At 39.1% G+C, this 22,587-nt stretch overlaps 1 protein-coding gene across 3 annotated transcripts in view; it reads right to left on the bottom strand.

The window, feature by feature from the left end:
- Positions 1 to 11,513: 11,513 nt before the first annotated feature.
- The window catches only part of pamr1b (peptidase domain containing associated with muscle regeneration 1b), a 51,327-nt gene continuing 40,253 nt past the window's right edge, over positions 11,514 to 22,587 (bottom strand). For all 3 annotated transcript variants that reach the window (XM_043234506.1, XM_043234507.1, XM_043234508.1), the window contains 6 exons: positions 20,082 to 20,900; positions 19,279 to 19,464; positions 17,033 to 17,099; positions 16,664 to 16,896; positions 13,058 to 13,401; positions 11,514 to 12,501 (listed from right to left, as the gene is read on the bottom strand). In XM_043234506.1, coding sequence (XP_043090441.1) covers positions 11,947 to 12,501; positions 13,058 to 13,401; positions 16,664 to 16,896; positions 17,033 to 17,099; positions 19,279 to 19,464; positions 20,082 to 20,900 — 2,204 coding nt within the window. In that variant the 3' untranslated portion in view covers positions 11,514 to 11,946. The remainder of the gene's footprint in view (positions 12,502 to 13,057; positions 13,402 to 16,663; positions 16,897 to 17,032; positions 17,100 to 19,278; positions 19,465 to 20,081; positions 20,901 to 22,587) is intronic.

Below are 22,587 nucleotides of genomic sequence, written 5' to 3'. Positions count from 1 at the left end.
CCTCGCTTACCTGTTTGCTGTTGTCTGACCCTGCCTGTTAACTGATCGTGTCTTTTAATAATAGCCCAGCATAGGGATCCGCTCAGCTCAGACTCCTCCATTACACTGACCCTGTGGTACTATGATCAAGACACAGTCACAGGGTGAGATGCTGCACACTTAAGACATGCCTGAAAATTTTTACTGGGGCTTTTTACGCAAGGCAGCATTTTCTGGAATTTCTGAAGGTAATTGAGATGCACATGGCCTTATCAAGAGGTTCAGAAAATACATTACAAAAAGAGAGCTAATACTGGGGCCATGAGCAGTGACAAAGAGGAGCACACAAAATATTTTTAAGAAGGACCTATGTGTGGTTTATAGGTGCGCTCTGCCTGTTCACTTCAGGTAAAAAAACTTATCTGCTCTGAAGACATTGAGATTATTGTGGTCCCAAAGAAACCCATGGAGAAAAAAGCTGTAATATGGCTAAGTCCCAGAGTGAATTTGAGAAGTATGAAACACTGCTCCACAAGCACCAAATGATGATGAAGAGGAAGAAGACCCCGAAATAATTCCTGAAACCCCCCTCAAAGTTTTGGAAGCAGTAAGAGCGCAAAGAGCACCCTCGACAAAGAAAAGAAAGACCAGGCAAGTGACCATATGGTTGATATGAAAGTGGTGATAGCTTACTTGTCAGATCCCGATAAACCAGGTGGCAAATTTTCCAACAAGCTAACCACATTTTGCACATTTAGCCCAACCCCACACAAGCTGTGAAGCAGTAGAACTCAGCCCTGTGAACTAGTAAAAAGTGAGTGGGGTTCTGACCCTGCAGGGAGAAAACAGCGAACACAGCACAACGACTGGACACACGTGTCCAATGCAACGTACCACACATCTGTTAAAGGACCGCTCAAACTTTGAAACAAAGCAAAGATTGGCAGTTGTTGCTTTTTGGAACCTTTTTTTAGCTTCTTTTTAAGAAGAGACCAGGAGATTCTTGGTAAAGCAGGAGTTTGTTTTTATTTTGTTGCTGTAGTCATCTGCAAGAAGTCTTCAAGAAATCTTTAAGAAAATCGTCAAGAAATCTCTATGAAAAAAATCTAACTAAAACCTGCTAGGTTGAAGTTTATATGTTTCAAGGGGGAGGAGTACATAGAGGTGGAGACCATTAAAACAAAAGTGTGCAAATACAGAACAGGAACTTAGCCCAGATCAGGAACTTTCCCGATCCTTGATCTATTTAGCATCCAAGTGTCTTTCAAATGCATAGGTGCTATAGAGCACACTTGACTTAGGACACCTACCAGATGTTCAAGAACTGAAAGACAAAAGATAACTTTCTCAGGGCTTGGGCTTCCTGCTCTTAGCGTGTAAATCACAATACACATTCAGCTTATACTGTTATACTGGAATCTGTGTTTAACCTTTTATAAATTTGTAATATAACATTGCCTATTATCATTGTCTTCATGAGACATTCAACAAACACAGAAGCTTAGCAGAGCCTGATGAGTTAGGAAATCAACCAGACACTTGGGAGTGTCATCTGTGGGACTGGTTCTTGAATGGACTGAGGCCTGAGCTTACACAAGAAGTGTAAGGAGGTGAATCAAAACCTGTATATGCATTATGATCTGAGAAGGGATATCCAAAGCAACAAAAGGACTTCAAAAAGAGAGTAATCAATGTTTATCAATTATACCAATTTGGAAACTGTTCTTACCTGGCAAAATAAATGTTAATCTTGGTTAACTTATAATATTGTCTGAAATAACTTTTCTAGTAGGTTAGTGACTTCTGAGGTTTTCCGCATTGTTGGCGTGCTAGGGTGAGTCAGATCAACGATCGATGGATGGAGCCATCTTGAGATCTTGACTTCTGGCCACCAAACTGGCTTAGCATGCTATTACTTAGGGAACGCATAAAAAATTACTCTTTTTGAGTCTATCGAGGAGATGGCTGCATTAAGGTAAGCGATCTACGGGGTAGCCTCTGACTAAGACCTGGACTAGCCCAGATGTGTCGTGAGTCTGTTCTGGCCAAACAAGGTCTCTAAGCGACCCAGACTCCTAACAAACGATAAGTCGAAGCTAGGAATTATTATAGTTAATTAATGATCCAAATTTAATCACAACTAGAGGGATCAGCAGTTACATTTAAATAAATATAACTAAAATCACGAAAGATTAGAGTCAGATAAAATTATTCGGTACTAAAATTGGAAACAAAAGATTAATAAATATTAGTGATTTTTAACGAGATGCAAAGAAAAGACCAAACACGCATTGACCTTCGACCAGGGCCTCTGGATTTCGTTCTGTAGGAAAAGGGGGACCCTTACAGAAGTAAAAACTAACATTGAATAGCAAAACAGATGCTTAAATGCTGTTTTAGCACCCACTATGCATGCAGAACTGCAAGCAACAAAGAAGGAAAGGGACATAGCCAGAACAGTCAGAGACCTATAGCTTGTGTTAGAATTGCAGAGGAGGAGCAAATATATCCTCAATGGGTATACGCATGGCAAATGAAAAATTATGAATGGGCAAAAAGAAATAATGTTGCCTGGCAATTTGCATTGCTGTCACATATCATAGCAGAAATAGATAGCCAGTATGAGAAAGACTGGTTTGAAACAGAAGAAAATGATACTTTGATCTATGAAAAGATTTACAGGACAGCCAGTGTGTGGGCAATTTCAGTCAGCTTAGTAGAGGAACAAAGCCTTTTTTCTTACTCTCAATGTGTTCCTCACTTATCCCTTTCAAAACCCAAAGACAAAGCATAGTCTGAGGTTGTTGTTTTTGCATTAATGCTACAAACCGAGTTGAAACAAATGAAAAACACAATAAGAGTTTAAATGTATTTAGGTCTGAGTGCAAATGTCGGTTTAATTAAGGGATATGAGCCAGTTTGGATCACTCCAAAATATGATTACAGACAATGTCGAAAACAGTATCCTTCGAAACAAGGAGCAATTTCGGGAATACAACCAGTGTTTGAGTCATTTTTGAAAGAGGAAATAATTGTGTTGTGTAATGACTCACCCATGCAAACACCTATCTTTCCTGTTGTTATGTCATTTTATCATTTGCTGTTTTCGATGCTGCCCTCTGGTGTTTTCTTTGTGCATATGTATTTATTTGGTTTCAGAAAGGCTGTTCCCCGTGATAATTTGATGAGATCTGACCTGGATAAAAAGGACTGCCCTAAACACTGATCAAGGCCCTCGTATCATTGTACTTCTCGCCATTTGCCTTTTGTCTTAGTGCCGATCTTTTGTGTTTTCCCACAATTATTATTCAATTCATCACCGTTTTCTGTTGAGTGTCGTGCTAGTGCTGTAGTTTACTCATTTCAACTGATTGATTTGCTCCTATTTGTTTCACGCCTGATATTTGACTATGATTATGGATTATGGTTATGCACCGTTAACTGAATATGAGTACAAAACTTTTTACAAAATATATTGTAAAAAACTGTGATAAGGGATGTAGGAGGATAAACGCCATTTTATTTTGAAAACACCTATTTTTGTGTTTTTGAAACAGAGAGTTAGGGAAGTGGTGATTGTATTTTGTTTTCTTTAATTATGATTTAGGTGAGGTAGAGGTTTTATATAGTATATAGTATATAGTTGTTGTTTTTTTATGTTGGCCTTGTCTTCCCTCGAAGCTTGCTAATTCTTACTCTTTCTTTTATTGAGACTCCTCCTTTCTCTTTCTGTTGTGACTGACCCCTAGACGGTCGTAATACTGTAAAGAAAATCAGAGATAAGAGCCAACCAACAGAGTGGCATTTTGTCTAAGGTTTACAAGCAGCAAATGCAGCTGTCAGAGAAAGGGCTCCCTCGGTGCCAAATCTATATACAGGTTTGCCACAAAAACCCCAAGATGCTAAATTTAATCCAGTTGTGGATTTAGCTAACGCATTTTTTGAGAAGTAAATAGACACAGTCAGATTTGGTTTGAATTTGATTTTAATGGAAAGTGCTACAAATCTACGCATTTGTTTCAGGGGGTATACGTGATCCCCTATAATTTAATAAAGCACTGCAAAGAAGTCTTGAACCTTTGACACTGGCAGCTGGAACTGCTTTGCTGTGATGAGTACACATGTGTAAAATGACACTGTGACTCTCCTAAAGCATTTGGCTCAGAAGGGCCACAAGGTCAACATATCTAAAATACAGTTTGTAAACCAGCAGGTTACCATTTTGGGTCCTGTCATCACACCCAACAGTAAGTCACTGTCTCATAAAAGAGTTAAAGCTATACAACATGTGCCAAAACCTCTCATGAAGAAACAAATGTTTCTTTCGCATTTATCAACAGCTAGATGTTTGAGATACCATACTTTCCAAAACAAAGTTAGATTTGATGTAACAACTGAATTCAAAATTAAATCAAATTATTTAGCCCAAGCAGCAGAATTTATGGCCCTAACAGAAGTATGGATATTCCCAACAAATAAATGTGTCGCCATTATACAGATTCATGCTACGCATTCGTAGTAACACATGGAAACAGTGGATGCTTTTAAAATCAGATGGGCGCCCAATATTAAATGCTCCTTTACTGACACCTTTCTTAGAAGCTATTTTGCTGCCTGAAAAGCTAACTATCTGTAAATGTGTTGCACATACAAACAACAAAGATTCTGTTTTTATAGGACATGCCAGAACAGCTTCAGTTAGTAGGTAGTACTACCTTCAGGTAGAGGTAGTACTGTAGCTCCAAGGCTGTCCTCTGACAGCTAGGGCTTGCTTATCCACCGCAACATAGGTTCTCTTGGCCGGGGTCAGCTTCCTGCTGATGTACAAGACTGAATGCTGAATGCTTGAAGCGTTCAACCAGAAAGTTGTCTGGGGATGGTAGACCGTGGTCCTTAACTGCTTCACCATCAGCAGCCAGCAGAGGTCAGCCATTAGCTGGAACATGAAGGGAGTACCCTGATCGGCCAGGATCTCCACTGGGAGCAACAGAAACAGTTCCTTGGTAATGGCTTTTGCGGTGGCTTTTCGGAGGGGAACTGCTTCTGGATGGCATCACGACAATCACCAGGATGTGTTCATGTCCTCGGGCAGACTTAGGCAGCGGCCCTACAAGGTCCATCCTGATGCGCTCGAAGGGCACCTCGATGATGGTCAGTGGTATCAGAGGTCAGGCAGGCTTGGCATAATTGCTTCACTTCAGCCTCCAGGCCCAGCAAGTGGACGTGGTCATGTATTCGTTGGGTAGTGTTGGCTGTCCAAAGGTGGTGGTTGTGTTCCGCATGCTGAACGTCTGTTGATGAGATTTAGGGAGGGCCAGAGAAAACGGTCCACCAACAAACGTTCCGCTACCTGGCTGGCCGATGGAGCCCCTCACAGCCAATTCTGTGTGGGATGGGTGAGTTCCATTCTTGGAACTATCAGGCTGCACAGACGGGGGATAACAGGCGAGCCAGGATTTCATTCTTTACGTCGGTGTTTCTGTCAGCTGAATAAAGCGGGAGAAAGAAGTAGGCATGTCGGGCTTCACAAGAGGGGAGCCAATACCCATGCCTAGTGGCTGTGATGGTGCGGCCAGGTGCTAATAACTGGTAACCAGAGAAATGCTGATTGTGTATCAGGATGCTCGTCCCAGTATATTTAGTGCAATTTAATTGTATTCCTCGAATATATATTTAAAATCTGAAACATTGTTTTAATGTACTTCAAATGCATTTCAATTGTATTTCAGTTCATTAGAAATAAATTAGCATTACACTACTAGCATATTATACTTTTTCCATTAAATACCCACACATATCTAGAAAAATGTAATGTATTGTAAGCCTTAAATTTAATTATTAATTTGAATTATGATTTGAATTAGCTCTTTAATTAATATTTGGGAAATTGAATCTTAATAATTTGAGTTGGTTTCATGAAATTCATAGAACACACTTTATTGTTTAAGCCGTCAAGTGTTTAGCACAATTAAAGGTCTCTTACCAATTCTGTTTATTTCGTGATCAGCAAAATAACAACAATTTGGTATTTACTTATTTGTTTATCTGATTTAATTCTTAATTCTGAAATGGGTAGCACATGTCCGTGCAGAGTTTGACTTTACAATACACAACACACAAAACAACGACTCTTAATAATGAAACAGAAAGTTTATTGAACTATACTTCTACTAACATGACTAAGCTACAAATGCACACACACACACACACACACACACAGTTTGACAAAATAATTTGTAGTGGAATTTTTTTAACTACATTAAAGTATTTTTATATATCACTGGAACTCAAAATCTTGACAAATTTGCCTTTTTTTCACAAAACAAAATAGAATTCATATAGTACCCATTTGGTTTTTTCTGTTGATGCTAATGGAACCTGCTTTAGGAGAATAAAATTATCTAAATATTTCAAGTAATTTCCTCAAAAATGTGAAGATGTTGCTGACACATCTGTCACAGAATTTGTTGTTTTTCTGTTTCATTTTGTCTGTCTTCCTGATTTTCCTTTATTTGGTCATCTTCCTGTTCTAGTTTAGTTTGATTAGTTAGTCTCCACCTGTGCTCCCTACCTGTTTTTAGTGTTTCCCAAAGCCTGATCTGTTTTGACATGCATTGTCTGTCCTTAATGCATATTATTGTGTTGACTCCAGTATTTACATTGTGTTTTCTTTCTGTGTTAATTAAAGCAGCTTTATTTTGCAGTCGAGTTTCCTTTTTTTGGTTTTTAATACACATAACGTTACAGAATGTTGTGACTCGGAAATATTAACATTAGGATTTAGAATATTCTAAAACTATAAAACCTAGCAAAGCCTGTCTGACAGTGATGAACTCTGCAGAGGTTAACTGTGGCAAGGGGGTCCTTTGGAGTGACAGCTGCCCCTAATATTACCTGATTTTGCTACATTTTAGTCAGTGTCTGACAGTGTTGACAAAACTTCTGTATGAAACAAGCATGTGACACTGAAAAGCAACCTTGCTTTGATATCTGATGTTATTAAGTGTTGCTTTTCAAGCTCCTGAAGCTGCAAGTACAGTACAGTCCAAGTATATGCACAAAGCTCTTATTGGACACAGCAATGCCAAGGCTGGATCTTCCTCCTCCATGGAACATGCTTGCAGGTTCACCACCTGAATGCGAAAGGGTGTGGTGGGAACCTGGCCATTCCCACCACCAGGCTGGGGTCGGCTGGCCTAAAAACAGCAGGGACCACTATTAGAAATTTTTGTTCTTATTTTCCTTTAGGTACACTCCTAAAAACATTGCATTTCTTGAAAACAACTTTTTTGAAGACAAGTGAACACTTTCACTAGATGTTAATGAATGGCCGAATGGTAGACATAAAAATTCATATAATCCAGAAGATCTACAACATGCTGATTTTTTTCAACTGTTCCATCTTCATTTGCCAGTATCAATCAATCATTTTTATTTATATATTACTTTTAACAACACAGACTGTATCAAAGCACTGAACAGTATAAAGTAAAAGAATACAATGATAGGGATGTATAATGACGAGATTATTATTAATGACGAACAATTTGTTATTAAATGCAGAGACGGTCTCTGTAATCAATTCAACGATAATCTTTAGAAATTAAGTGTCCCCAACAAAGCAAGACAGAGGTGACAGCGGCAAGGACCTAAAACCCCATCCATACAGAATGGAGAAAAAAAAAAACCTTGGGAGAAACCAGACTCAGTTGGGGTCAGTTCTCCTCTGACCGGACGCCCAGCACTTAACTTCCAGTTCAATTTTAAACTCTGCTGTGTCAGATTGTGTAAATGACTTCTGAGTGAGTGTGAGTGAGTGAGAGCATGTGTGTGTGTGTGCATCAGGATCTGGTGATCTGTCGACGGACGCATCTAGGTGTTCTGGTCTCTGATGAACATAATCTCTGGGTGCTGATCCACCATCTAGTCTGGATACAAACTGAGAAACAGAATAAGAAAGAAACAAGACCAATATTAGCGTAGATGGCATTCTTTTTATGATGTCACAAATACATTGTGTTTTATGAGAAGTGTTTCCAGTTCCAGCTGATCTAATTAATGCAGCTTAGCAATCCTTTAATGGATTTGAATAATAAAAGCGTATTAGTGTCTTATGTGTAGGTTAGGTTAAAAAGATGTGTCTTTATTTTAGATTTAAACTGACAGAGTGTGTCTGCTTCCCGAAAAAAAAAAATAGGGAGATTGTTCCAGAGCTTGGGTGCTAAATAGGAAAATGATCTGTAGCCCAGAGTTGATTTTGATATTCGGTATTATCAAATGGCCAGAGTTTTGAGAACGCAGCGGACTAGAAACCTGGTTTTTGAAGGAAAGATTGCTATCAAACAGCACACCTAGGTTCCTAACTGATGGTGAGGAAATTAACAGAGCAGCCATCAAGTTATAGGCTGTGTTCTAGATTATTATATGTGGGGTTTTTAGGTCAAATAATTAGTACCTCTTTTTTTTTCAGAATTTAGCATTAAGAGATTACTCATCATCCAGTATTTTATATCAGCTATGCATTCTGTTAGTCTCTCAATTTTGGTGTGTATCACCAGGCTGCAATGAAATATACAGCTGAGTATCATCAGCATAACGCAATAATGCAATAATAAAGCAATAATGAAAGCTAACACCATGTCTCCTGATAACATCTCCCAGAGGTAACATGTATAGGTTCAAAAGTAGAATGCAAAAAAAAGTAAAAGAATATGATACCTCCTCATTTACTGCTACAAACTGATAGCAGTCAGATAGATATGATTTGAACCGGGCCAGTGGAAGCGGTCACAAATGCACTGAGTGGTGTTGGCTGCCCCGAGGTGTCCTGCCATCAGGTGGGAGTGGGCCAGTTCCAGGATAGCCTTCGACTTCGGGACCACAAGCAACAATTTCACAACGACCCGTTCCACCACCTGACTAGCTGACCTGGCGAGCTCCTTCTCCGTTTCGCCCTGTCGAGGTGCTCACTGGCTGGTGTTTCTTCACACTCTTGCCCACATTCTCCACTAGTGTGACAGGGTGAAGAAACACACGACAGGTTGGATTTATTGAACTGAAAAGTCAGAAATACAATAGGCGGTGAGTGTCCGAGTGCTATGGGGTGCTGAGGTGCTCTCTCTTCCTTTACTTCCTCCTGATGCAGTGGATTTGTGCCATAAGAAGGCTGTAATGTAGGCTGACGGGTCATACGCTGCCTTCTACAGGGGACAAGAGAAGAACCGTTAGTCTCAGCGTTCATGGAGGCAATGCTCAACTTTTGGCGTACCGTGTGACCTTTTTATGCCACGTCGGTAATGGGGAGCAGCTGGGACCGATCAGCCTGTGACAGACGTGGCCAGGTGCTCCTCGTCGGTTTCCAAGGCGACGCTGATGGCTGTTCAGGTCACTCGTCACACACTATACAAAGGTCGGTGTCTGTAACAGGATGGTACAAGGATCTCATGTCATCACATGTGAATGGCCATAATAACCATAACTGCTGCCCTTCATGTTTAAGGTTAGAATTTGATGCCAAAACAATTGTTCCTTTAGCTTAAAAAGTTGTATGCATTGAATTCTATGTCTGCTCAATCAGGAAGATGAGATGAGACAAGATTTTTATCCAGTATCTTCAATGATGAAACACATGACTGCAGCACACCTAGGTTCCTAACCGATGATGAAGAATTAACAGAGCAGCCATCAAGTGTTAGACTGTGTTCTAAATTATTACGTGGGGCTTTTAGATCCAATAATTAGCACTTCTAGTATTAAAAAGTTACTGTGCATTCTGTTAGTTTCTTAATTTGGCATATATCACCGGGCCACAAAGAAATATAGAGGTGAATATCATCAGCAGTGAAAGCTAACACCATTTCCTGATAATATCTCCCAGAGGTATTATGTGAAGTGTGAAAAGTACTAAGCCTTGAGGTACTCTATATTTCACTTGTGAACGATACGATACCTCCTCATTTACTGCTATCCACCAATAGTTGGTAATAATACCAACATAGTTTTCTAGTCTCTTCAAGAGAATGTTGTGATCGATAGTATTGAACGCTGCGCTAAGATCTAATAGCACTAATAACGAGATAAAACCATGATCAGATGATAGAAGCAGGTCATTGGAAACTCTAATGAGAGCAGTCTCAGTCCTATGGTATGGTCTAAATCCTGATTGGATACTGAAGTTGACGGCTGCATAGTTACAATTTTCTCTCCCATAGTATCGATCTTGGAAGTAAAGTAGTTCATAGTCAGTCATGCTGTACTCTTGGGGAATGGTAGCACCTGTTGACACTTTATTTTTTGTTAATTTAGTCACTGTATTGAATAAATATGGGGGATTATGTTTTCTTCTAAAAGAGACAACAAAAATCCAATTGTTTACCTTAGTTATAGTAAGTGAGCTGTACTAATTTGTTATACTTACTAGGTTTTATTAAGTAACTGCAATTTTCAAGACAAATAAAACAATTTACTTACTGCTTTGAGTGACACAAATTTTTATTACAGTAATAAAGCAGTGAGAGGCAATAGTGCATTAATATGTTTCTAATGCACAACATAACCAATCAATCAATCAATCAATCAATCAATCACTTTATTTATATAGCACTTTTGACAATACAGATTGTATCAATGCACTGAACAGTATAAAATAGAAGAATACAATGATAGGGATGTTATAATGACGAGATTGAATAATTTGTTATTAAATGCAGAGGCGGTCTCTGTAATCAAAATGACGATAATCGCTGGAAATTAAGTGCACCATAACAACAGAAGAAGAAAAATTCCTCTGTGTCTGTTATCTTTCACTAGTTGAATTCACTCATTTCAAAAACCTATCTTCAATGTTGAATTTCCAATACAACTTAACATCACAAGATTTTCCTAAAATGTTTTCTGTAAAACAAAGCAATTGCATAATTTATTTTGCCGCAATGCACTCTGGGAGTCAGTGTGTAGCTATACTAAGTCATGAATAAATTCTACTTAAAACAGTTGTTAAATGACTGTTATATATTTAAGTAATGATTACTGATAAATAATACTTAACTGGTTGCCCTAAAAATGTAAGTAAATTCAACTTAATTGGGTTTAGAGTGAAGGAGCAACTGTATCTAAAGTGCTAGAAAATAGAGAATATATAGTTTCTGTTACATCATCAAGTTTTTCTGCAGTATCGGATGCACTAAAGAATTAAGATAAATCAGCGAGAATACTTGCTTTTTCACTTTATCTGTGCATTCAATAATTGTTTGATTAAATAGTCCACTGAGGAATTTAGAGATTCTCATGCTCAAGCCTTTCATTACTGACCTCCAGAAAATACGTTGTTGGGTGTTGAAGTGAGTATCATATGAAAGTGAGAAGTTTTGTTTGGCAGTCTTCTTTAAGAACCATTCATGCAATAAATCTTCTGTAAACATTGCAGATATTCACAGACCAGACCATTCACATCCTCTCAGGTGACTTTCATCTTGCAATTCATTTCAATGTATGTCTTACAATGTTAGACTGTCATTGAAGTAATAAAAATGTGGTTTACATTTACATTGACGTTTATTTAGTACAAAGATTTTTGAAAATATGTACATCTTTTATACATCTTTCAATAGTGCTTACAATGGTAAATACATTACAGTTTATGTACATTGATAAGATTTCTAGTCAAAGCAAACCTGAGAGACTGAGGGCAACTTAAATGTCAGAAGCTGCTCAGTGTTTGTGTTTTAGGACTTTTTCCTAAAACATTGAAATATTTTTTTAGGACTATGTTGTCTTAGGACTATTTTCCTTATAATGGTTACAATAAGGTTTAAATTAAGTCCCATGTCTTATATATATATATATATATATATATATATATATATATCTGTGCATAGTCCAGTGTATTTAAGCCTGTACATTAATGCCATATTATAATGGATAGAAAAAAATTAATGAATACAAAGGAGACAGAGATACAGAGACAGCCTATGTCATATTTTCCTCTATAAAGCTGACAAAATTAGCAACATGAGTGTATACGGTGTAAAGCTCTGGGTTGCAGTTTAGAGAATCATATCCAAAACTGACCAACCCTAAAAGTGTCCACTCCTGTGAGCCCTGCCCATGTGGAGGTGTCAAACTGGAACCTGAGGAAACTGGAGGCAAAATAAGAATCCCCCCAGTGTCAGCAGGGCAGATGTTTGACTGCTCTGCACCAGAACCCTGTCGCCCACACAACATGTTTTCAGATACACTGATAGGAACACCGTAGTTTGCATATTGCTGCTCACACTGAACAATATCCCCCAGAATCACACGGCCAACACGTGCTTTCTCAGCGTCTCCAGCCTTCTGGTCAGGTAAGAGGGACCAGCCTGTCACCATCCCATGTCTGGAGTCTTCTACTATATTGTGAGCGTCTGGTAGACAAATAGGAAGCACATGTTCTCCAACACGAGCCTTGTCCAAGAGTTTCAATACAGCCACATCTGAATCCAGCACCAGGGGATCATAGTTTGGATGTAGAGTGATGGAGGATACCTGACCAATCAGAGGTGAAACGTGGAATGAACAGCAGTTATATTCAGGGCACATATGACATGGCAAATCTCATTAAGATTTGCCAATACCTACATAAAATTGAGCACTTTATAACAAAATTAAAATCCACTGATAAGGAAACACTGAAGATCATTCTCATTATTCAACAAGGTGTGCACCAAGGCAAGAATGCTTTCATTAAAATAGCAAAAGTAAAAATATTTGACGAGCAGGTGGTATTGTGTCCAACTGCTCAGTCTTAATGTTTTTTGCTTCTCAAATAAATGTAGGCCTTGTTTCACAGAGAGGGCTTAGATTAAGCCAGGACTAGAACATTTAAGTGATTTTTTTTTAAAATGTGCCTTCACAAAAAAACAACCAGAATGTTGAGTATGATAAGCAGACTTTTGTGTGTGCTCACCCACATTTGTTTGGTCATTGTAGGTCATTTTTAAAACAGAATTGAAATGTATTTTGAATAATTAGTTTTAAATGTGCAAAATATTAATAATAAAGAATGTGTCCAAACTGAGTATGAGTATTCATTAAAACTGACCCGTAATCGCTGCAGTCCCTTGGTCACTCTCAGATCATTGCGATACTGTTTGCCAAGAACTACCCTTATTTTGGCCGTGTCAAGTGGATATAATTTCCCCAGCTCTGTGACACAGTGAGCGGCTACAACCACACTTCGCTGGTTCACCAGGGCTCCGCTGCAGACAAGCTGCCAACCATCCATGTCACTCTCTTCTTCCATTGGTTCAGTGTTTGCTTTCATTGTCTTGGCCACACTTAACTTCCCTAGTTTACTTGCAGTAGGCAAACGGTAGATGGCAGCCAGCCAGGGCCAGTTAGTCTCAGAAGGGTTCTGAGGGTCAAAGTTTGTCAGCTTCCCACACACTGATATAGAGAGGGAGAGAGAGAACAAAAATTAAGAGAAGAAGCAAAAGCAATTAATATTTTACAAATTATCAAGTACAATAATAAAAGTGGACTTTGAGGGCTTGGATTGTAGATTTTATCTATAGATTTTAATAATTCCTGAAGCATTTTCTTCTGCTGATGCTCTGATAAATGTGTACAGATGTAATGCAATTCTCCTTCTGAAACTGTAACTTGACAAGAGCACTCGGGCCTACAGGGCTCACCCTAAAATACTGACAGATCACAAATAATTGTCATATTCACATAAATCTTTGTTGCCATTTATCTAAATATCTAAATTGCGACCTATGCTCTCAACATTGTTCTGCTTGATTAACAAAGCAGCTAGTCCTGCATGTCGACTGCGGGCGACAGATGCCTTTCCTATTTAAATCTAGATTAAAGACCAATTTATTTAACCTGGTTTACACATAACACACCAATACGCTTCTATTATTAAAATCCGTTGAAAGATTGAATGCTGCCATGGAGTGGTTTGAGAGAAGGAGCACTCAACGAGAAAATAAACTTTAAACAGTTTTAATCCTCTAAAACGAACAAAAGAACAATGTAGTTGCAAGCAGTCAGACAGGCAGGCAGACAGAACAAAACCACATGTATTAAAGACGAAGATCGGACAACTGAAATGAAATGAAATGTATGGCATACATAGCACGTGGGACAATCAAAACAACAACACAACAGAGTTCAAAACCATGACATTATACTACCCCCCCTTCCTGGAAGGTGCGTCCTCGAACCTAAAGTAACATCAAAACAAAAAAAAGGAACGGTGATAATGGAACTTAGGAGAAGGTTAGCAAAGTAGAGTCCAGGGAGGATCGGATGGAGGGAGGAGCCAGGGAAGACTCAGGAGAAATCCGGAGCAGGAGGAGATCTGTGGGATCCAGTGGTGGAGGAGACAGAGACGGAGAGCCAAAGAACCAGGGTGATCACGGAGCTGGAGGGCCTAGGTGACGCCGAAGGCACCGCCGACCTATGTGGAAACAGAGAATGAGAAGGACGTGGTGGAGCCGGAGCGAAAGAGGACTGAGGTGTTGCCAAAGGGATGGAGGGACGAGGTGGTGGAGTGGAATCCCGAGGCTACGGATGGTCGATGACAGACCAAGGTGGAGCCGGAGGGACGATGGACCACATTGGACTCATGGGCCACGGTGGAGAGGAGTGGAGCTAGGAGCCAAGGGTCATACGGGCTGAGATGGAGTCCAGGACTCTGAGGTTTGAAGATGAAGAGAGGGATGCTCCACCCACGACGGCGATGGTGACAGTCAGACCTGTGGTAAGCACCAGAAGATGAGCTGAGGGTAAGCGCAGGGACTGCTGAGAAGCATTGATTGCGGCTGGATAGGGTGGAAGGGTGGACAGACTTTGTGTGCGTTCACTGGAGGAGGCGTTGGCTGCGGGGCACTGGAGGGAATGGTCGAGGCGCGGGCACTGGAGGAAACACTCGAAGCGTGAGCACTGGAGGGTGCACTCGAGGCGCAGGCACTGGAGGGAGTGCTTAAGGAACAGGACGGGATCAGCGGGCATTCAGGACGGTTGAACGGAACCAGGAACTCAGGACACAGGGGTGATGCCAGCTCTAACTCCAGATCCATGTCAACCAGCTTTTCTTGTAGATCCAGCAGCCCCAGATGTATTATAAGCTCATCCTCAGCCATGGTGCAGTGGGCGGAGATCCACTCCGCATTCTCGATGTACCAGGCATTCTCCACCGAGCTCAGCTGCCAGCTCACACACCTGGTCTGACGTCATCGGCTCGGGTCTCGCAGCGATCCTCGGCTCTTTTGCTCTATCAGCTTCGCTTGTGTGTAAGTCCGCTGAAGTGGATCAAGCACAGCAAGCTGTCCGGGTACTGCGAGTTGTTCGCAATGACGATGAACTTCTCTGTGTAGCCCTTGAGAGAGCGATCCCCCTGCTCCAGCAGGAGGAAAAGAAAATTAGGGTCAACGAATGGCAAAATAAAAAACAAAAGGGGAAAACACGCTGCTATTAAACTTTTTACAGCTTGTTCTGTCATGGTGAGGTTTGAGAGGAGTACTCAACGAGAAAATCAACTTTAAATAGTTTTAATCCTCTACAAATGAACAAAATAAGAAGCAAGAAGGCAGGCAGACAGAACAAAAACATACATATTAAAGACGGCGATCTGACAACTGAACTGAAATGAAAAGTAGGGCATACAGAGCACGTGGGACAATCAAAACAGCAACACAACAGACTCCAAAGATGTGACAATTGCATTAATTAGATTAGCTGGATTGGGGAACACTCCCCATAACATATGCTGAACTTGTTACATCATAAGAAGAATGTTATCTACGCTAATATTAGTCTGTTTCTTTCGTATTCCGAGGCCCCCCGGATTTAGTCCATATCGAGAGGGATCAGCACCTATAGAGCCTAGATCGTCAGTGTCACCAATTATCATAATTTTTATTGTCTTTTCATTGCATTGCAGGTTTTTGGAAATGTAATCAAATTTAGCATGGTTTCTGAGCAAAATGTTATAAATGAGGTCCCAGGACACCTAGACGAGCCCCAGAGACAGTTCCCCACTGAAGACTTCATCACCTCAATGACCATCAGGACAAGACCATGAGAAGAGTCCTTCACAAATCTTCACAATCTTCAAAACTTTGCAGCAATTTTATTTGAACTACTTTTATCACAAATTAAGTTTTGGTTCCTTGCCACTGTCAACTCTGCTTGCTTAGTTGGGGACACTTAATCAAGCTGGACCATGACACTATTGAATTCAATAATGAATTATCTTTAACTGAAAATTTCATGTGTTTAAGCTTATCATTTTATATTTTTGATACACTATTTTCCTATTTGATATGGTAAAGTTCTTTGACACAATCTGTTTTGTTAAAGGCACTATATAAATAAAGATGAAAAATGTAAGACACATCACACTTGCACACCTATTAATTTTCTTACATCTATGATTTTCAATCTTTAACAAAGACCTCCTACATTGTTGTTTGTATTGTTTAGGGGTGGTGGACTCCAGTCCTGGAGAGCCATAGCCCTGCAGAATTCAGCTCCAACCCTAATTAAAACTCACCTGTCTGTAGCTTCCAAGTAATTATTCAGACCTTGATTAGCTTGTTCAGGTGTGTTTGATTAGGGTTGAAGAAAAGCTCTGCAGGGTTGCAGCTCGCCAGGACTGTTCTTCACCCCTGAACTTCTCTGTCATGTGTGTCCTCACCAGGTGAACAAGAAACATGGCGTCCACTCCACTTTCCTATCTTCAGACAGGTTCGGCGTGCACTTCCAAAGTGCTGATAATAAGGTGACATACACTCATACTCAATATGTGTGTAGACATGGTGAAACCCCTGTGGGAGCGGGGGCATGCTGAAAGGCGCCTGGGTGGGCTGCACTTCCCTTAAAAAATTTGTCAATCCAGAGGAAGAATAAAACTTTTGCACAGGTGTTTTCCTGAAAACAAACACATAAAAGAAAGAGAGAACACGGACAAAAATACAGACTTAATGAAACACAGTTTACAGTTCGAAGATTTACTTGAAAATTACTTATGCTTAAAGTAATTAATTAAAAGGTTCAAATTTTATACCTGGATGGGATACGGTGAGGCAGAACTCTCTGTTTGACCAGCACAGATACTTTGGGCTCTCGACAGGCTATAAATAAGAATACAAACAAAACATCTTAGTTCTGAATTTACTTCTGAACTGATCTATGTTTAAAATTTTGTCAGTACAGTATTTATTAAAACAGATTGTCACATTTATATGGTTGGTTTAAATATGAATGTGTAAATGTTTTGGGTTTCTTTTTTTACCAGCAGCCATTGCACGTCTTGTAATGCTGAGTTAGATGTGCTCCTAGGTCAACACATTTTGTTGACTCTAGAACAACATTTTAATTCAAAAATTCAAAAGTAATCCCTAAAATCAGAGGACATGATAGATGATTAAGCACCAAATACTGATTGTAAGCTTAAACATCACAAAGATTATAAACTGGCTCTTTAAATCAGATTTTTTTATAATGCTGTTCCAGGGTCAACAAAAATGTTGATCCAGGAAAATGTCTCACTTGGTAAAATCAGGTTCTGCAGCAGCTCTGTAGCGCCTACCTCTGTTTCCCGAGTTTAAACAACCAGGAAACCTGAATGAGTCGAGCATAGGTATGGGGAGAGGCTGACATTGCAATTTCTTCTAGCCACTTCTCATTGGCTCTGAAATGCAACCCCTAGTGTCTACATTGAGCATTTTGTTCCTTCCATCTAATGCAGCAAATGAGATATTTATCCTCATTTTAAACACCAAATGATTGCGTCACCTCAATCTTCAATGAGCTGAAATGCTAACATTGATATCAACAAATCACTCTTGATGTTTTAAGAACAGGAGACTATTTTAGAACCCTAGGTGTATCTGTGAGACTAAGCAGGTGTTTGCTGTTTACACTTCAGAAGGTTTGTGTAGTATCTTTGTGTAACTTCGGTTTTCTGTTTATCATTCTCTGTTCTTTAAAGTGAGCAAATATAACTTAATTCCCTCCATATTTCGGATATTATCTGTCAAACTGATTGGACTAATTTGACTGTTTATTGTTTATTGTAAAGTGTGAAAATGGCTTCTCCTTGCATTGTCACATGCACCGGGGTGACAAGATACACAGCAGACTGTTGTCTCTCAATGGTTGGATGTCTACACGTGCCCGCAGAATAACATTGACAATTGTACATGTTTTTGGGGCAGACCTGATCTTTTGAAATGAGGTCTTTACCCCTTCTGGGGTGGTGCCACTCAGGTATCAGATTATGCCCTTCCCTGAACTAGAAAATACAGAAAACTTTCAAAATTAAGAGCACCAATTTAATTGCTGTCAACTAAATAAAACAGTTTATAATAGATAGAAACAAATGATAAAACTCAGTTACTGAATATCATGTATCAGCTGGAGAAAAACAAAATTAAAGGTATTTTGTATGGCCTAGCGGCAAACTACCCTATCATACAGAAAAGCATTAAATACTACTAGATCTGATAATTTTTTGTGTCTTTTAGAAGAAAACAAATATAATCTATGGTATTAGAGTATCTCTTTATTAGTGCTATTGCATCTTTGCGCAGCTGTTGACGCTATCGATCACAACATTCTCTTGAATAGAGTAAAAAGGTTCTGCATGCTTGTTAAACAATCTACAAAATGCAAAAGCTAGAGTCTACTAGACCCAGGAAGTATGACTGTGCACTGGCTCCCTATAAAACATAGAATAGTTTTTAAAATCTTGTTAATTAATTACTTATAAAGCCCTGAATGGTTTAGCTCCTCAATACTTGAGCGAGCTCTTATCACATTATAGTTCTGCATGTCCGCTGCATTCTCAAAACTCTGGCCGTTTGATAATAGCTTGAATTACTTTTATTTTGATTCGTTATAAAGCGATAAACACAATAAGCAATAGTGCACCCATCTTGTTATGGCTACTTCCAGCAGACTGGTTTCTTAAACATGACAGCATTATATGAGGTAGGATTTTTCAAGATTTTGTCAGTGTCCGTAATGATTACTGAGATGCACATTAGAACAGGACTACAACAACAACTGAGAAGCTCTGCTAATAATTCCTTTGCCTCACCTATCCATGTAAAATCAATTCCATCCAAATAAAGCTAAATTAAGTAATACTGTCCCTTCCTCTGGATGAGTTGTTACAATGAGGTCCTAAAAGAATTCTGCATTTCTGTGCAAAGGATGAAACTGACAAGTTGAAAACTGCCATTATAAATCAGTTGATGGATGACTGTTTTGTATCTCTTCAGCAAATTCAGTGCTGAAATCTGAGACCTCTCATGCAGATGGGCTGTGTGCCGGACCAGGTGCCGTTAGGATGACACGTCCTCCGTGCGCTCCCACTCAGAGCATAAGACTGATTGCAGAAGTACTCCACTGTTTCTGGAAGGAGATCAGGAACCAACTTATAGTAACCATTATACAACGGTGACAGTCGAAGACATGGCCTCCCTTCACCCTCTGAGAGAGAGAGAGAAAACAATGTATCACAGAACAAAATTCAACTCTTGTTAACAACCACGTTTGAATATGCACATGTATATTTGTCTATATATAAATGTATAAATATGGCAGAGAACCTGTGAGTAATTCCACTCAAGTCAGCTGAAAAATAAACTAATCAGGACCATTAACAAAACTAGACCTGTTTTTATGAGAAAGTTGCTCATAGTGACAAAATTCTAAGAAAATTCATAGAAATGTGGGTGTTTTCTGTTAAAATTAAAGAAGTAAAGAAAAAAAGCAGTCGAGGAAGCATCTTAACCCTTACAATATGGTTGTTAAGTTTGTTAGGAGTATGAACGAGGACTTTTAAGACACTTAAGATTTTCTTTAGCAGTGGAGAAAATGGCTAGCGATGGGGTCTTCCTCACAAAAGTTTTTGTATTTTCCTTCCTCAGAGTTGCTCTCAGATTGGTCAAGCTAAAACCCCTAGCTGGAATATCTGACGCTAAAATAGGAGCACTCAGAGGATGCTTAGAATCTTTAAGAATACGGGCCCTAATTGCATAATTTTGTGGTCTTTACAGAACATTGTAAAGATGACCAATTATTACCAACAATCTGCCCATATTCACCTTCTATGTCTGTATTTTGTTGAGATTCTTTTTTTGTCTCTTGCTGTAAATCCTGTTCTGACATCTTTACGTTCACTTCATCCACTTTGACCTTTTCCGTAGGTTTAGCCGTCATTGTCATTTTTTCAGTTGTTTCGGTCTCTATCGGTACGATTGTTGTGCTATTATTTCCAGTATTAGGTGTCGGGAGTTGTTCAGTTTCTATAAGTACTGTCCCCAAATTTTCAATATCATTCCTATTGAAAAATTGAGTGTTATTCCCTTTGTGTATGGTATCTATTTCATGAAGAATGTTGTTTTTCTCATCTTCAGTCAAGCTTAATATTGTATATTGAGGTCCATCAGTTCTTTTCTGTCCTTTGTCTATTCCATCATCTTTGGTTTCGTCAGCCTTTGGTGTCTGATTATTGGCCATCCTGTTGTCTATCAAGACAATATCTATATATTCCATGCCCAAATCTTTTGTTGAACTTCCAACTTTCTTTCCGATATCTAAATGTGCCTCTTTGTCAAAGGGTTTAACAGTGTCCTTATCCTCTTCGGTTTCTTTCTTTCTGATCGTGTTGATGCTGGTATCAGCATCTTTGTTTTCAGCTTTAGGTTTTTCTTTTACAATATTGCTCCCAAAATCTATGCCCATGTCTTCGCCAAACTTTCCATCTTGTCCCACATCTTCTTTTCCAGGGGTAGGTTTTTGTGGTTTTATATCTTTGACTGTTTTTGAAGTTTTGTTCTTTGCATGACCTGCTTGGTCTTGTCCGGTAGGTTTGTGCTTGCCTTTGCTTTGTTCATTATCTGCTGCAGGAATTATGTCTAGCTCTGTAAAAAGGAAAAAAATGTAAAGGTTTTAATTAAAGCATTTCTGTAACACACAAAAACTGTACAACTGGAAAAAGGAAAAATCAACAGACTGCCATACCATATATATGCCAACAATAATTGAATGTAAAATACAATGAGATGATTGAAGTGTCCAATGCTCAGAACAAGGGATGCACGATATTATAAGAATCTGATGATATGCGTTGGGCCGATATGATAAATTATGCTATACTATGTTGCAGGTAATAGACTCGCATGTGCTCAGGGTGTGCTAATGATTTGATCACGTCAGCAGTGTGGCTCATTCTTGAAGCAAAGTTTTGTCTGAATGATGATTAGATTCACTGTTTTAGATCACGACATTTAATCTGTGAAAACATGTACATGTGATGCGTTCAGTGTGTGATAAAGTAAACAGTAATAGTGCGTGCAGCAGCAGTTTCTAGCCATCCTTGCGCCCGTTCTGTGAGGACTTTTATTCTGTATGGGGTGCTGTTGGACTACTTTTAATAAAATGCAAAGTAAAATAACCTACACAGATAGCATATAGACTGTGTTTCTAATTAAATAAAGCAGTAATTCATACAATAATAAGTATGTTTTGATTTAAGGCTTAAAAAGAATCACAAACATGTCACTTTAAAATTAAAACGTTATATATGCTGATTTTTTTCAGGTCTTGGAATCTTTACTAATGAGATGAATCAGGTATATTTAAGGAAATATGGAAAACATGCAGTTTTGTGGGGCCTCCAGGAACCACTACTTTCTGAGGGGAAATTTATATACTTATTTTCAAAGCGTTTTGAACTGTCAACAAGATGTTTCTATGACACTGTTGGGTTAAGGCATATTACAGTATTTCTAGGTCTGTCTGAGCCTCTTGAGCCTATAGTGTTGATAAACGTGTAGTGCTTTTCTTCAGTTCACGTTATCAACACTAATAGTTAACACGTGTTAATAGTAGTTGACATTTGAATTTAATGTATTTTTGTTGTTATTGCTCTAAAGTTCTGTCTACTGAAATATTTTGTGTACTAAACTACTAAAAACCTAAATGCAGAGTAATATGGAGAATACATTTTTTTTTTTGGAAAGTGATTCATACAAGTTGGCTGGTGGAAAGCTATCTATGATGAGTTATTATATTGAATGTGCACTGAAATTTCCGTTATTAGAATAAAACTTAAGTGAGTTCATGTTATCAACACTGATAGATGCCTGCTATGGAATAAATGGTCGAGTCACGATCCTGAAGTGGCAGTGGTAAAGGCCATCAAGCACACAGAGAGAGGGCTACATCTTTGGTGCCATGACCTGGATTGTGGCATCACTAGGCCAAAGACAGTTTTACAGGCAGTGGTTTAAAAGCTGAACTCTGTATAGAACTGAAATTCTTAACCAAACTGGTGATTTTTGGGGATACACTACCATCACTTCTATATTCTTTACAGCCTGCTTGGATTCTGAACTTGCTGTGTTTCAATTTGAGTCATTTGTTGTTATGCAAAACATATTTGATGGTTTATTGATGTAATTCGCCACACCAGCAGCAGAGGAGCCTTCCCCAGAGTTCTGACTGTCAGCTCTTCCTCTGCTTTCTCCACGCCCACTTCCCTTTTGGCATGCCATTTTAACCAGGCCCAAACAACAGCCTGGTGCGAAGTATTGCCAGCTCATCACT

Source organism: Puntigrus tetrazona, unplaced genomic scaffold (assembly GCF_018831695.1).
Source record: "Puntigrus tetrazona isolate hp1 unplaced genomic scaffold, ASM1883169v1 S000001140, whole genome shotgun sequence".
Taxonomy (NCBI): Eukaryota; Metazoa; Chordata; class Actinopteri; order Cypriniformes; family Cyprinidae; genus Puntigrus; species Puntigrus tetrazona.
This window is presented reverse-complemented; position numbering and strand designations above follow the sequence as displayed.